Source organism: Symphodus melops, assembly GCF_947650265.1.
Source record: "Symphodus melops genome assembly, chromosome: 18".
In the NCBI taxonomy this organism is placed as follows: Eukaryota; Metazoa; Chordata; class Actinopteri; order Labriformes; family Labridae; genus Symphodus; species Symphodus melops.
The window spans coordinates 1,381,081-1,398,167 of NC_136708.1; the positions used below are offsets into that span (position 1 = coordinate 1,381,081).

General features: G+C 41.3%; 2 protein-coding genes and 1 long non-coding RNA gene across 3 annotated transcripts in view; 1 reads left to right on the forward strand and 2 right to left on the reverse strand.

Moving 5' to 3' along the window:
• LOC306838923 overlaps positions 1-17,087 on the forward strand; it is a 63,047-nt gene that overhangs the window by 43,571 nt on the left and 2,389 nt on the right. Inside the window, exon 2 of the long non-coding RNA XR_013781136.1 lies at positions 13,854-16,126. This is a non-coding gene — a long non-coding RNA (uncharacterized lncRNA). The remainder of the gene's footprint in view (positions 1-13,853; positions 16,127-17,087) is intronic.
• The window catches only part of LOC306838909 (uncharacterized protein), a 34,368-nt gene that overhangs the window by 16,688 nt on the left and 593 nt on the right, over positions 1-17,087 (reverse strand). The gene's annotated exons all lie outside the window — the stretch shown is intronic.
• Positions 5,874-8,988, reverse strand: LOC306838913 (uncharacterized protein). The gene is made up of 2 exons (XM_079367331.1): positions 8,467-8,988; positions 5,874-7,623 (listed from the first exon to the last, which is right to left on the reverse strand). Exons 1-2 carry the CDS (start codon positions 8,657-8,659, stop codon positions 6,398-6,400), a joined length of 1,419 nt encoding a protein of 472 aa, XP_079223457.1. The 5' UTR covers positions 8,660-8,988; the 3' UTR covers positions 5,874-6,397.

A 17,087-nucleotide genomic window follows, 5' to 3' on the forward strand; every position in this document is an offset into this window, starting at 1 on the left:
ATGACAGTGTGCAGAGGGTGGCTGGCATTGTCCATAATATCCAGCAGTTTGTCCAGTGTCCTCTTCTCTGCCACCGTCACCAGAGAGTCCAGCTTCATGCCGACCACAGAGCCGGCCCGCCTGATCAGTTTGTCCAGTCTGGATGTGTGCTGTTTGGATATGCTGCCCCCCCAGCATACCACAGTGTAAAAAAGCACGCTGGAAACCACGGACTGGTAAAACATCCCCAGCAGCTTGCTGCAGATGTTAAAGGACCGCAGTCATCCTGCTTTGTGTCTTCCCGTACAGGTGGTTGGTGTGTGTTGTCCAGTCCAGTTTATTGTCTAGACACAGCCCGAGGTATTTGTAGGAGTCCACAGCCTCCACTTCAGCTCCCTCTAACAGAAGAGGTTGCATCCTCTGTCTGGACCTCTCAAAGTCAATGACCAGCTCCTTGGTCTTAGAGGTGTTGAGCTGTAGCTGGTTCGTGTGGCACCATGCAGCAAAGTCCCCCACCAGTGTCCGGTACTCCTCCTCCCTGCCATCCCTGATACACCCGACAATGGCTGTGTCGTCAGCGTACTTCTGTATGTGACACAGCTCGGAGTTGTAGCAGAAGTCTGAGGTGTACAGGGTGAAGAGAACAGGGGCCAGCACTGTGCCCTGGGGGGCTCCAGTGCTGCTGACCACAGTGTCAGACGTGATGTCCATCAGCCTGACGTACTGAGGCCTGCCCGTGAGGTAGTCAGAGATCCATTTCACTAGGTGGGGGTCCACTCCCATCCCACTCAGTTTGTCCCGGAGCAGGGGGGGCTGGATAGTGTTGAAAGCACTGGTAAAGTCCAAGAAGAGGATCCTCACTGTGCCGCTTCCCTTATCCAGATGGGAGTGGGCTCGATGTAGCAGGTACAGGATGGCATCCTCCACACCAACACCTGGCTGGTACGCGAACTGCAGGCAGTCCTGGGCGTGTGTCACTATCCATCCAAAGCTATTTGTTTTCTTCTTCTCCTTCTCCCAGCAAGGTTTTAAAGTTTCCTGTGTTGGATGATCTTGACTATGGCCCTGCAAATTAACCCAGAAAGTTACTGACAACTGAATTCTTCTCATTCCTAAAGGCATCTCTCCCATCTCCACCTGTAATGCTTCTGTTGGTGTTGTTTTAAAAGCACCTGTACACAATCTGAATGCCTGATATTGAATACCATCTAACTTTTTTAGAGTTGTGCTTGCTGCTGAACCATACACAATGCACCCGTAATCTAACACTGATCTGATTAATCCAATGTATATGACTTTCAGAGCAACTTTGTCTGCCCCCCACTCACTTCCGACTCAACACCTCATAACATTTAAAACTTTCTTACACCGCCCATGTATTTCTTTCATCAAACCACAATCCCAAAAATCTAAAATGTTTTACTCTTTCTAATTCTTGATTATTCAATTTTATTTGTTTACTTCACTTCCGATTCTTTTCCTTGAGAAAAACATTGTTTTTGTTTTCTCTACTGAGAACCTAATACCCCACTTATGGGACCACTCCTCTACTTTCTTTTTGCCCCCCCTGCAGTTTCTTCATAATGAACTCAACATTTCTCCCCCTTGTTCACATTGCCTCCATTCTCTACTTCTCTAAAAACATCATTTATCATTATAGAGAATAATAATGGGCTTATTATGCTGCCTTGAGGTGTTCCATTTTCAATCTTACATTTCCCTGAATATTTCTTTCCTATTCTAACCTCTATTGTTCTTCCTAATAAAAAGTTCTTCATCCATTTATAAATCCTACCCTTGATCCCAAATGTATACAGTTTCATTAATAGTCCTTCCCTCCACATCATATCATACGCCTTCTCTATGTCAAAAAATACTGCCACCATACTCTCCTTATTTATTTGTGCCTTCCTAATGTCATGTTCCAAACATAAAGCTGGATCCATGCTATTTCTCCCTCTCCTAAAACCACTCTGGTATTTTGAAATGTATCCTTTATTTTCAAAATAATATGTTAACCTGTCATTGATCATTTTCTCCATTATTTTGCAGATGTTAGACGTTAAAGCAATAGATCTATAATTCCCTGGATGTGTACAATCTTTTCCTGGCTGAGGTATTGGAACTATGACCGCCTCCTTCAAACTTTGAGGTAACTTTCCATCCTCCCAAACTTTGTTATATAGATTAATTAAAATGTCCTTCGATGCTACACTGAGCTTGTTTATCATTATATAACAAATCTGATCCTTACCTGGTGCTGACATGTTGGTTTTTCTAAAAGAGCGTTTGCGTTCTGTTTTTGTAAATGGCCGATTTAGTACATCATTGACTTCTTCCTCATGTTGTAATATCTCCACATTCTCTGCTGTTGTCACTTCCCTCCCTCTTTTAGATAGATAGAGATAGATAGATAGATAGATAGATACTTTATTGATCCCGAGGGAAATTCAAGGCATCCAGTAGCAGTATACAGACAGGCAGGACACAAGACATTATTTACAATACACACCCGCTGTCCCCCCTCCCCTCTGTATACAATAATCCCCCAAACAAGATTTAGCAGCCCCTATGTGACTAAGAGTAAACATAATTTTCCCCGCTTCACTAACATTGTCAGAACTATGTATTTTAACAAATGTTTTTTACCAGCATATCTGCTTTCTCCTCATCTTTTATTGCTGTTTTTCACCATCACTTAAGACTGGGTATCCATACTCTCTTTTAACCCCCTTTATTCTTTGAATCATTCACCAAACTTGATCAATTCTTGTTTCCCTTCCTATTGAGTTACAAAATTTCAAGTTCATCCATAGACTCAACTGACAACCTGTTACAAGGATTGTAAAAATTCACTAATTTAATGTCTCGTTCTTTTGTACAAATTTCAGTTATAATGTATTCCAACTCTGCTCCTTTTCCTACCACTGTATACTGACTTCCTTGTTTAATAAATGTTACACATCCTCCTCCACTACCCTCCTTTATATCTTTGTGAATACTTTCATATCCGCTTATAACAAAATCTAATGTGTTAACCATGTTTCTTGAATACATCCTCAGGTTTGTTTCTCAACCTTTGAATAAATCCTTTAAACTCTTGACCATTTTTATTTATTTTTTGGCGTTTTTATGCCTTTATTATAGAGGGAGGAAAGTGGATAGAGTCGGAAAGGGGGAGAGAGTGGGGAAAGGCATGCGGGAAATGGGCCACAGGCCGGACGCGAGCCCGGGCCGCCCGTGCGCGAGGACTGAGCCTCAATACGTGGGATCGCGCGCACTGCCGCTGCGCCACCGGCGACCCCCCTGTTTCCAGGTTTTTATTTACCTGCTTCCAAGATACATTTTTAATACCCAAAAACCTGTCAGCTCCCTTCACAATGATTTGGATTTTTTCTGTTTTTTGTTTGACCTGATCGGTACAATTGATTACATAAGCCACAAACAAAACTAACTTTTCCATGGTCAGTGCTGGATTCATTTCCTCTATTTGACCTACCCTTGCCCTCGACATCCTGTTTAATTCATCATTTGCTCCTCTTACCTTCTGTCCTTGAACCCTCTTTACTGCTTCTGCAAAGCTTAAGTTGTTCACTGCTTTCACATGTTCAATCTCTACCGCCTTCTTTCTGGCCTCACATCCACCATATGTTACCCTGTGATGCCCGCCACAGTTACAACATTTCACCTGCTTGTTTTCTTTGCATTCTTCAAATCTGTGTTCTCCTCCACATTTAGGACATCTCTGTTTTCCTTGACACACTGCTGCAATATGCCTGTACCGCTGACATTTATAACAGCGCCATGGTGGAGGGACAAAGGGCCTAACTGGGAAACTCATACATCCAACTTTAACCCTTTCTGGAAGTACAGGTCCCTGAAGCTCCAGAAGCACAGAACAAGCTCGCCACTCTCTCGCCATCAACTGTCCTCTGAGGACTCTTTATTCCACTGACCTCAGCCACACAAATACTGCGTTTGAGTTTTTCCAAATCCTCATCTACAGGAATACCTGTTATCACTCCTCTCACCACTTTCTTCTCACCCAAAACTCTTCGTTCACTCACCATTTTCTTGCAAACCCTTTCGACGTGTAGCGTTTTATTCTTCTGTTCTACTGTTGTGCATGTTATCAACAAACTCCCATCCCGTAGCACTTTGGCCGTTTCCACCCCTCCAAGCTTTTTCTTTAGCTCCCTTGACAAAGCTATCGGACTAGTCTGAATGTGCTCATCCTCTTTTCTAAATTTAAGGATTATTTTACATTCATCGCGAGATATCTTTTGATGAACAACTCTGCTTTCTTCCTCTGAACTGTTCAACTTTAAGTTCCTTTTATAATTTTGAATCCTGAAGAGAACATCTTCCTCATCATGTCGCCTGTTTTGATTCCTACCTCGTCCCTTCTGAATTGGAACTAAAGTCCAGCTCCCTAACTCCATATCATCCTCCTCATCGTCTGCCTGCGTTGCCATTCTGATCCAGTCACAAACCAGTTTATGCCAACAGCCAGGTCCAAAATCCAAAACTCACGAAATGATTGTTTGTTGCTACCAGCCCGCGTTAACCTCTGAACCAGAAGTCCCGTCGTCTCCTCCAGCTCGGAAGACCTAGGGTACGTCTCACTTTCGTTATTTGCAGTCTCCTCGGTCCTCGGTCCTCGGCCGAACCGGAAGTAGTTCCAAAGCCGCCATGTTGAGGATCGTCCCAAAGCTCTTATAGCGAACGGAGGAGAGAGGATCGAGGAGAGAGGAGGCTGATCCGAGGAGCGATGACCGAGGAGACACGAGAGCTGACTTCACGGAAGTCTTTTCACTGACAGACACGCCCCCTTCTCGTATATCACTCACTGATTGGACGCTGCAGCGGATCAGACTTCAGTGAAACTTCTCAACATGAGCAGAGTTTAATATGGGAGAAAAGAGGGAGATTAACAAGAGGCTAAACGGAGCGTGGGACATTTAAACAGATGATGAACATCAGTGAGTTTGTAAAGAGTCGCTCTGTGATGAGCTGGGATTAAAAAGAGTCTGATGAAGAGGAGTCCGTTTTATATTCTCACTTATTTATCTTCTGAACGTTTCATCATTTAGATTCTAATCAATCATTTTCAGTATCCTGACACATAAATATCTGTGTTTATAAAATACAGAGTTGGTTGTCTAAATACAGGCTAGGTTCAGTCCAAACTGATTAATAATAATCAATAATTATAGACAATTCAAAATGAAATCTTTTAGTCAGTAGAAACTGTCCTTTTGGTTTGAAACAGACTGCAGGTTGTTCTTCAGGTGTTTTTTTTTATCAGGTAAAGACACTAAACACTGTAACTGTGTGTGTTTGATGAGAAATAATACAGTGCGTGTTTGTGTGGACATAAACAGCTGTTAGTCTGATTGACAGCTGAACGTGATCAGCTGATGTGGCGTCATGTGACGCTGTCGAGGAAACGACGTCTCATGTGTCTTAAAGCTGATTTCCTCGGTCCTCTCTCCTCGGCTTCGTTTCCTCTGTGCATCTCTGGTGGGCGGGACTAAGACGCAAGTGGAGGAGACAACTCGGAGGACACTCGGTGCAAATAAGGGAACTGAGAAAGGCCCTAAGACGCAAGTGGAGGAGACAACTCGGAGGACACTCGGTGCAAATAAGAGAAGTGAGAAAGGCCCCTGGATGTCTCCCTGCTCTAACACACCTGCTGTAAAACAATGTGTTGTCATTAAGTTCTGCAGAAGCCTGATAACGAGTCACTCATTGGATTCAGCTGCGTCCGAGCAGGGAGACATCTAACAGTCTGAGGAAGCCGGCCCTCCAGGACTGGAGTTTGAGACCCCTGCTGTAGAGTGTAACGCTGTCCTCCACAGGTTGTACTAATTATAAAAATACAATCAAAGAAATATTGCAAACAGAGGGTTTATTTTATCCTTAGAACAAAGTGTTTTGTTATGTACACAGCAATAGTTCAAAATAAATGGACAGAACATTTTTGAATGACTGTTTCCACAAAATGAAGAGACATTTTTCTACCTCACTAAAATGACCTTTCTGAGCGGGGCAGGAGAAAATGTAGGGCTGGTTTCTTGAAGGTTTGTTGATGTATGTAAACAATCCAAAGGACAAATATGGAAACTGATTAAAGTAACAAAATCTATCTCAACATTCATGTGACATCTTGGTTAATGCAGAAACATGTTAAAAAACTGAACCCCAGAGAAGTCTGTGTAAAGCAAACAGCTCAGGTTAACGATGCATACAAAACAACTAATATTGACTAAATAAAGCACAACGACTTTAATGATGTGGCTTTGTCTGCTGAAAAGATCCAACTGAAAGAAGAATCATTTTAGAGTCTTTTTTTTTTTTTTTAACTGAACATCGTAAAGATGTGTGTCGTACCTTTTTTGATCGATTCCTACAGGAATTACTTTGCATTACAGACATTTTGATTTCGTTTTCTTTCACAAACAAGCATGTGACGTTTGGAACGACCAAGGCTAGATAACTTTTTACAACACACCTTACAATCAAATGTTTTATTTCCTGTGTGAACAGCCAAGTGGGACTTTAGACGTCCATTTAGTGCAAATCTTTTACCACAAACTGAACAACTAAATGGTTTCTCTCTTGAGTGAACAGCCAAGTGGGACTTCAGATGTCCAGTTTGTGCAAATCTTTTACCACAAACTAAACAGCTAAATGGTTTCTCTCCTGTGTGCGTTACCAAATGTCGTCTCAGAGTTCCTGTTTGTGCAAAACTTTTACCACAAACTGAACAATTAAATGGTTTGTCTCCTGTGTGAACAGCCAAGTGGGACTTCAGATGTCCATTTAGTGTAAATCTTTTACCACAAACTGAACAACTAAATGGTTTCTCTCCTGTGTGAGTTGCCAAGTGGGACTTCAGAGCTCCATTTTGTGCAAATCTTTTACCACAAACTGAACAGTTGAAGGGTTTCTCCCCTGTGTGAGTCCTCATGTGCGTCACAACTGCTGCTCTAGAAGAACAACTTTTTTTACACACTGGACAGCTGAATTTTTTGCATCTCAAAAGTTTCTCTCCTGTTTGGATTCTATTTTGTTTTCGTTGTTTTTTTTGTTTGAAGCTTGTAGCACATTCAGAGGAGCTGACTGATATTTTACCTGTATTACATACCACATTACTCACAGGTACATCTTTGTTTTGCACAGGGTTTAAATCTTCCTGAGGTTCATCTCTCTTCTCCCAATCACCACTGTCATCAGTATCAGATCCAGAAAAGTCTGAAGTCTTGTCAGAAGTATCTGGCTGTGAATGACTGTCTGGATTAAAGTCTCTGCCTGGTTCTGCTCCTCCACAGTCCTCTCCGTCAGCTTCTGTTTTTATATGCTGTGTGTCTCTGCTCTCTTCACTTTGGTTTTCATGAAGCTGTGAGCTCTGAGGTTTCTCTTCTTCTTCTTCCGTCTTCACAGGGATAAGTTGGAATGTTGAAATGCTGATATCAAACTCCTCTGGCCCTTGAAGCTGCTCTCCTTCCCGTCTGCCCCACAGCTCCTTCTCTTCATCTTTAACTTGTGGTGAGTTTGGTGGCTTGCTCTGGTCCAGTCTAGGGCTCAGATCCTGCTGCTCAGGGGAAACCTTGTGTTGACTCACCACCAGCTGCTGCACATCTGTGAAAAAAGTGAAAAAGAATAAAGCTCATAAATCCTGAATTTCCTCTTTAGATGAAACCACTGATAGCACTACTTCATAGAGGGTATGCACGAGATGTCTCAGTGGGTGGAGTCACTGCACTTCAAACAGCCAGTGACAGAAAGCTCATCGTGGTGTCAGGGATCAATAAGAAGTAAACAGTATATGACTGTTTCTGTAATGAGGAGAGCTCGGGGTTCAACGATCATGTTAACATTGAAACACCTGCTTGTTACAACGACCCGGCTCTGCTCTACAGCTGCTGACGCTCACCATATATAATACATTATTATTCCACTTCATATAGCAGAGCAGCCTATCAGGGCCCGAGCACCGACCTCGGAGCGAGGAGTGTGTTGTGTGACGGTGAAATTTAAACCCAGAAAACTTTATTTCATGATTGTGATTTTACAAAAAACGTTTTAGGGTTCATTTCAAAACTAGATATGTGCAAAAGATTCAAATTGTCCAAATTTAAAATTTAACCGTCTAAAACAGACAATGTATGAAACAGACGTTATTGTGAACAAACAATATACACACACACAAATGTGTATTTTTGAAAGTCAAACCACGCTTCTTTATTTTCATGAATAAATCAACACATTAAACAAAACAATGATAAATATAAGAACTAAACGAGCTTCAGAAATAAATCAAAGTTTAAAGATTTTGATTCTAGATGAAAGCTCTAACTTTTATGTTTCATTTGTTTTTTGTTCATAATGAGTCGTGCTCGGTCTGTAATATATGTTCTACATTGTTATTATTGAAATGTTCAAATGTGACTGTAAAAGAATAGACATAAAAACAATACAAACCTGATCTGTATAAACGGACTTCCGGGTTGAACGCAGCGTCCAGCAGGTGGCGTTGTCGCTCATTTTCCTCTTTGGATCGACAGATTTCCTCCTCATACTCTGCTAGCGTTCTTTCAAACAGCTCAAATATCTCTTCAGCAGCTGCACTCAGTCTCTGGTTCACTAAAGCTCTCAGCAGCTGGACTTTAGACATCTTGATCAGATCTCTCTGCAGCTTTTCTTTCACACACAGTCCGCTGGGAAAACGTGTTCGGTCGCGCTAAAGCTAACAGCATAAGGCTAAAGTTGACCAAGGATTCCCGGCAAACGTTAAAAATGTAACCGTGAAGAAAGGACCAAGTCAGGACTAAAGTGTGAAACTCACATGAATAAATTAATCCAGACAAACAGGCGTCTTTAGTTCACTTTGATTGGACGTGAAAGTAGAGAATGAGTGTTGTGTTAGCATCGACTAGTGGAACCACTTCCGCTTCTCCTTTTTCTTCTTCTTCTTGTAATGGATTTCCGGCAGGCTGTACAATGTATAGTGTAACGCTGTCCTCCACAGGTTGTACTAATTAAGAAAATACAATCAAAGAAATATTGCAAACAGGTGGTTTATTTTATACTTAGAACAAAGTGTTTTTGTTATGTACGCAGCAATAGTTCAAAATAAATGGACAGAACATTTTTGAATGACTGTTTCCACAAAATGAAGAGACATTTTTCTACCTCACTAAAATGACCTTTCTGAGCGGGGCAGGAGAAAATGTAGGGCTGGTTTCTTGAAGGTTTGTTGATGTATGTAAACAATCCAAAGGACAAATATGGAAACTGATTTAAGTAACAAAATCTATCTCAACATTCATGTGACATCTTGGTTAAATCATAAACATGTTAAAAAACTGAACCCCAGAGAAGTCTGTGTAAAGCAAACAGCTCAGGTTAACGATGCATACAAAACAACTAATATTGACTAAATAAAGCACAACGACTTTAATGATGTGTCTGCTGAAAAGATCAAACAAAAAGAATACATATTTTAGAGCAGGGTGCTCAATTCGTCGATCGCAAAGCATTATAAAGTTAGACGTCAGCCTATCGTCCTTCCTCACTATGAAAAAACAGCGTTCTGCGCCTCCATATTTTCCTCTTAAGTTTCGTTTCATTAAAACCTAAAGGAAAGACGGTCACGATGTGACTGCATTTGCCGAATGATCATTAAAATATGTAACGTAGTGTTAAAAGGCTGCTTCAGTCAAGTTATCATTTGTTGCAGCAAGAAAGGCAGAGGATGATCAGGCAGAGAGGAGGACAGGTGAGAACTGTAATAAGATCAGAGAAACAGTGAAGGAGCAGACAGATGAAACAGACGATGTAAATGTAGCCGAGGATGGAAAACGAAAGGATGTGCAATGAATCAGAATATTTCAAGGCCATGTTCAGTCACATTATGTCACATTATCCATCGATAATATTATTTGGACGGATAAGTAATAATGTGACTAAAAATGGCATCACAGTTAAAGTAATCAGTAATCATGACTCAGCAGTATACTTTTGATTTTAAACAATCAACAGAGGACGAGACAGGAGAGAGACATGAAGACCAGGACCCAGATACATACAAAGACCAGGACCCAGATACATACAAAGACCAGGACCTAGTTACATACAAAGACCAGGACCCAGATACATACAAAGACCAGGACCCAGTAACATACAAAGACCAGGACCCAGTAACATACAAAGACCCGGACCCAGTAACATACAAAGACCCGGACCCAGTAACATACAAAGACCAGGACCTAGTTACATACAAAGACTAGGACCCAGATACATACAAAGACTAGGACCCAGTTACATACAAAGACCAGGACCCAGTAACAATCAGAGGCCAGAGTCATTCTCTCTCTCTCTCTCTCTCTCTCTCTCTCTCTATAACCTATACCAAACACTTAATATACAGGTACAGAGCTAAATTCTAAATAAATGTATGTTTTGCATGTTATTAGGTAGATCATTTTGACTTGGTCATTTCATAAGTACCTCCCATGCCGAAAAAGTGTGAGCACTCCTGTTTTAGAGTGTAACGGATCCATTTATCTGCAGTTCATTTGTATTTTATGTTGAAATGTGTTTCTTAAGGTTTATGGATAACTTCCTCTTTGTTGCACAAAAAGACGGATGCATTATTTTTGAAGGGAACATAACCGGAAGTTAAGGTAAAAACGGAACGGTAAAGGATGCGGTTAAACTACTTATACTTGTGAGATAAAGGTTCAAACTTACGGTGATTCTTTGATTAAGCTGTTTGAGGCACGAGGTTTGTACTTATTTTGTTTCACATGAAAATTGATAATTACTAAATCAGTGTGTTTTGAAGTTTGGTTAACTTTTGTTAAACGTGTAGACTAGCAAAGATGCTGCAGCAGCTCATTATAATTGATCAGGTTAACGTCTGAGAGAGAGAGAGAGTGTGTGTGTGTGTGTGTGTGTGTGTGTGTGTGTGTGTGTGTGTGTGTGTGTGTGTGTGTGTGTGTGTGTGTGTGTGTGTGTGTGTGTGTGTGTGTGTGTGTGTGTGTGTGTGTGCGCGCGCGCGCGCGCAGCTGGAAGTGTGCATAAAAGGGTGAAGTCCGAGCTTGTACATTAATAAGGGTGATTTCAGATTTCATTTTGAAATGATTGTGCATGAATGTGTCATTCATTAAAAAGGGAAACAATGCAATTCATGAAGTATAAAAACAAGTTTGAGTTTAATTTACATGCACTCCAAAAGGTTTAAATAACAATGATAAGATCATAAGTGTGTACTTTAAACATTTAAAAGGTTAAGTTAATACATGTATAGTAATATTTTCTTTATTACTCCTTTTGAGTTCTTACAGTGTTTCAAGGTGTTTACACTGTTTACACAGTGTTTTCAAGAGAAATGGAATTTAAAGGAACTACTTCATTAAAATCTGTGAAACATCAGTTTGAGAGCCAGACCATCTATACAGCCGGGGGACAGCTACATAGTCTGTTTTGTGTGTGTTTTTATCTGAACATCCTTAAGATATGTCTTACCAATTTTGATTGATTCCGACAGGAATTAATTGGCATTACAAACATTTTGAATTTTCCTTCTTTCACAAACAAGCATGTGACGTTTGGCACAATCAAGTCGAGAGAACTTTTTGCAACAGACCGAACAACCAAATGTTTTATTCCCTGTATGAACAACCAAGTGTCGTCTCAGATGTCCATTTTGTGCAAACTTTTTACCACAAACTGAACAGCTAAATGGTTTCTCTCCTGTGTGAACAATCAAGTGGAGCCTCAAATGTCCATTCTGTACAAATCTTTTACCACAAACTGAACAACTAAATGGTTTCTCTCCGGTGTGAACTGCCAAGTGGCGTCTCAGATCTCCATTTTGTGCAAATCTTTTTCCACAAACTGAACACTTGAAGGGTTTCTCTCCTGTGTGGGTCCTAATGTGTTTCACAATGTCTGCTCTCGAAAAAAAATATTTTTGACAAAGTGAACAGCTGAATTCTTTTCTTGCTTGAAGACCTTCCTGAGATTGATCTCTCGCCTCCCAATCACCACTGTCATCAGTATCAGATCCAGAAAAGTCTGAAGTCTTATCAGGAGTATCTGGCTGTAAATGACTGTCTGGATTAAAGTCTCTGTCTGGTTCTGCTCCTCCACAGTCCTCTCCGTCAGCTTCTGTTTTTATATGCTGTGTGTCTCTGCTCTCTTCACTTTGGTTTTCATGAAGCTGTGAGCTCTGAGGTTTCTCTTCTTCTTCTTCCGTCTTCACAGAGATAAGTTTGAATGTTGACATGCTGATATCAAACTCCTCTGGCCCTTGAAGCTGTTCTCCTACTCGTCGATGGTTTCTGAAAGTTTGTGCAGAGATATTTTGGTTATGCAAACCTAGCTGTGCGAGTGTTGTGTTTATATTTATATGTAAGATAAGATATTTGTCATTGTACAAGTACAACGAAATGCTGTTTGAGCAAACCAGTGCAACAGATGCCATGTCAAGTATCAAAAGATAATATGAAAGAAAATGTATAAATACAAACACTATAAATCAAATTTACAAATAATCAAAATTACACTATAGTATGAATATGGGTCGTTAATGCAGTCTAAACAGACAGCAGCACCCAAATATACACTGGTAGAAGGTAACATATTTCAATGCCTTTGTCCCCTGATACACACATTTACACACCGTCTGTAAATGTAGTACAACCACCACTATAAATGTGCAACTCCAGCACTTTATTAGGATGCAGGTTCTCTCTGTAGTGTTAAAGGATTTTATAGGACACATGGGGTGATGCTGACCCGTGTGTTTGGGCTTGGGTTATGGTAGAGGGAGTATTGTAATAAAGTCATGCTTCAAGACTACACGCTGGAAACCTCACTCCGTGCTCATTTATTAGTTAGAACCACCTCACTCTTCACTCTCTGCCAAACATCATCTTCATGTACGTTAAACAACAGGTCAAGTAAACAGGAGCCATATGAGACAGAACAGTAATAGAACCCGTGTTCATATCAGCTTGAAGTTGCACTCACAGGTCAGAGAGAGACTCCGCACCAGCAGCTGACCCAGCGGGGGGAGGAGCTCTCAACAATCCGGGTTTCCACGGTGTCGATGTTTGCTTCTCATAACTAAAAAACAAACACAAAGTGACGGGCTCAATGGTAGCTCATGTACCAGCTCACACAGCCAGGGGAGCTAACGTTAGCATTGGGCTAATGTGGCTACATCAAAAGCGACATATTTGATGAAGACAAACTATTCCCCCTCCAACAAAACCAAAACTCACCTGTCCAACAGAAAGAGAGCAACCATGGCATCACTTCTCAGGCCCTTGAGCTCCTTCAGTTGTCTCCATCGATGAAAAGCTGGACCGATGTTCACTCGGGTTTGTCCTTTCGCTTTATCTAAACTGCTTTTTGTTGAAGCCTTCTCGGCTTCCGTCTTTCTTTCCTTCATCTGTTTATGAGGACGAGCCGTCAGGAGTAATTTATCCGACATCATCAGTAAAATTTGACTGAAACATACAAACTACACACTCAAGTATGGGCGTTCCGTTTCCGGTAGCGTTAGCGTCACAAAGTAGAACTACTTCCGGTGTTTTTAATGACAGCAGGTAACTTTATTTTAAGGTCCGCACCGCCTATCATGCTGGAGTGTTGGCTGGAACATTCATTTATTGATCTGAAGAAAAACCGACTGGAATGGAATCAAAAATAATCTAATGAACTAAATGATCTTTACTGATCCAGTTTATTTTATAAACTCAGATCAGGCTTTGTATTCTGGATCATCAACACATTTTATAACAATCATTCCTCCCAGCATTTTCTCTGCAGACAGTCACACATGTATGGAGTCCCAGAAGTGAAGCAGCTTTACTTGTGTATGGGTCTCAATGTAATCTCTTGAGGAAAAACCTAATGACTCTTTAATGAAGCACTACTGATATCGAGCGGTGGTAAAACTTTTTTTAAGTTCTTTATTCAGTATGTCAAAGCAACAAATGGGCATTAGAAATGTTGCAAAGAATCTGTTGTCTTTGTGTACAGTGTATACTACTGTTCAACGATTCAGATGATCCAATTACATCTCTGTATGGGGGTCACATGGCAGAAAGAAAGAAAGCCGTGATCTTCAGACTCTCAGGCGGCCTTGCATCTGTGGAGCATAATGACAGTTTCTCTTCAGTAATATCCATCACATCCAGAAACAGTCTGGTGGCATCAAGCTCCATTTTTTTGCTTTGATTTCCACTGAATGTCAACAAACGACCAGATGTGCAGTTACCACAGCTTGGGCGCACGACAGTCTCTTCTCAGGTCTGATTTTGATCACTTTTACTTCTTTAATCCTTTTTGGACACTGTGCCCACTCAGTGTAGTGATTTACTTCATAGTGTAGCCGATGCATGTTGCCTGATCTTTATCTTCCTCACACTCGTAGACACATTTTCCAAGTCCTCTGCACGCAGCAGCAACGTTAGCCGCACTCTTGACTGCAAAAAGACCTGAAAGGAGCTGTCTGATGAGGTCTCACTCTGTAACAGACGTAATCTAAATAAGAAAGTCATGTGATCTTTAAGTAAACACAGATTCAAAGACTTTTTAGTGAACTTTTAAACCACAGGTAAATTCCTATGAGAATCATTGTTTCTTGCTATCTCGCTGTGTGTGTGTGTGTAATTTTTTCTTTCTTTCACAAAAAACCTGTGACTTTTGGCACAATTAGGTCGATTGATTGATTGATTTTTTTTTTTACAAGTAAACGGTTTCTCCCGAGTGTGAACTAGGGCTGGACCCGAAGATTTTGCTATTCGTTCGTCGGGTAGCCAATCATTTATTCATTTTGGGATTTGGGAAGTGTGTTTTTTGATATTCCTATCCTCATAGCGGTCAATGAGCGTCACACTTCAGCATACTGCGGTTGATAGGGAAGATAAAATGCAGAGGACTTCAACTGTGTGGAGAACACTTGTGCCAAATCAAGGTAGTGTGCCAAATCTGCAATGTGGAACTTTTCGACCATGGTACCACAACAAGCATGAAAAGTCACCTGAATGCTGGAAGTAGTTTACTGACGTGTCATGCTGTCTGTGTTGTTCTCCGATGTGCAGACACAGACTCGACTGCCCGTCCCGATCTTTTTTATTTTTTTATTCTTAAGTCTGAGCACGCTTCATGATAACATAAAGCACACATTTGTTGAATTCCGACGTCACGTACAACAGGGTGTTGTTAGTCCTGGTGCAGTGTGACCGCGGGCAGTGCCAGCCAGTGGAGGGGGCCGCGTGCACCCCCGAGGAAAATGGTATTCGGGACATCCCTAGTGTGAACTGCCAAGTGGCGTCTCAGATCACCATTTCGTGCAAATCTTTTACCACAAACTGAACAACTGAATGGTTTCTCCCCTGTGTGGACAACAGAGTGTCTGTTTAGAGAACCACTTTGTGTGAATCTCTGACCACAAACTGAACAGCTTAACGGTTTCTCTCCCGTGTGGACAAAAGAATGTTGCCTCAGATGACTAGACCGGCCAAATATTTTACCACAAATTGAGCAACTAAACGGTTTCTCTCCTGTACGTATTCTGTGTTTTTTCAGTTGTTTCTTTTCCTCAAAGCTTGCAGCAAATTCAGAGGAGATAACTGACGTATCTGCAGTATTACAGTTCATGACACTGACAGCTACGTCTTTGTCTTGCACAGGGTTTAAACCTCTCGTAGGTTCCTCATTCTCCTCCCAATCACAACTGTCATCAGTATCAGATCCAGAAAAGTGTGAAGTCTCATCAGGAGTATCTGGCTGTAAATGATTAAAGTCTCTGTCTGGTTCTGCTCCTCCACAGTCCTCCCCATCAGCTTCTGTTTTTAAATGCTCTATGTCTCTCTTCTCAATAGTTTGGTTTTCATGAAACTGTGAAGTCTGAGGATTCTCTCTATCTTCTTCTTCAGTCTTCACGGGGACAGGAGTGGATGTGAGAGTGCTGACATCCACCTCTTGAAGCTGCTCTCCCTCCTGACTGCTCCAGAGTTCTTCCTCTTGAATGTGTGGTGGTTCTGGTTCTGGTGCGTCCTCCTGGTTCAGGATGGGGAGGGGAACCCCCTCTTCATCACCCAACAACAGCTGCTGGATTTCTGTGGAGAAAAAGAAAACACACTGTTGTTTTTTCCTGGCCTTTGTAAGTTTGCTGTATATTGTGATGCGACCAGACTTAAAGGTTTAAGTGACTTAATGTGTGTTTAGTGTTTTTCTTAAATAAATATGATGGCAAGTGTCAAATTCTCTAAACGCTCCCCTTCATGCTTTCTACATCTTGTGAGCTTGACGTCAGTTTTAAACAGCCTGAGCTGTTCGAACGGATCTCAGTCTGGGAAAAGTAGATGAGTTTGAGGCAAACGAGTATGAATATTGAGAAGACGTTAAAGGGATACTTCACCCATTTACATGAAGCTGTGTATCATTAGAAACATGGTAGTAGTGTTGAATGGTTGTGAGTCCAGCCCTCATTTTGCCCTGAGACGAGAAAAATGTGTTTTACTTTGCTTGAAAGTTTTCTTCATGTGATGAAGAAAACTTTCAAGCAAAGAAAAACAGGGCTGGATTCACGACCATTCAACACTACTACCATGTTTCTGATGATACACAGCTTCATGTAAATGGGTGAAGTATCCCTTTAAGTAGAAAAATATCTGCATTACAGCGGCCTGGAGCACGGTGGGTAAGGTGTGTGTGTTTAAGCGCGTTACATGAACAGGCAGGTGGCTGAAAGCGGTGCAGTGACTGAACGTTCATCATTCACTTCTGCCTTTTCACCTGTTTCACCATGTCTGGTGCCCATCTGTAGAACAGGGTCTGGTAGTTTCAAGTCGGGCAGTTTCAAGTCGGGCATACATTTGAAACACGTCATTGCCTATTGTGTTAGAATCTTAAGTTATAAAATTTATAAATCTAAAAATGTAAGCACTTTAACCTGTCAATTGCAAATGCTAAAGAAAAGAAGTACACCTCTGCAGCAACCTTAACTTAAAGGTCACATATCGTAAATTACAATGCAAACTCCTCTTCTCCATGTTCCTCTAACTCTAACATGTCTCTAG

Excerpts from the sequence above, each read along its gene's own strand:
- LOC306838913 (XM_079367331.1), bottom strand. The coding sequence starts at position 8,659 with ATGTCTAAAGTCCAGCTGCTGAGAGCTTTAGTGAACCAGAGACTGAGT. Across the intron at positions 7,624-8,466 it reads AGTCCGTTTATACAGATCAG|ATGTGCAGCAGCTGGTGGTG; the intron begins GTTTGTATTGTT and ends CTTTTTTCACAG.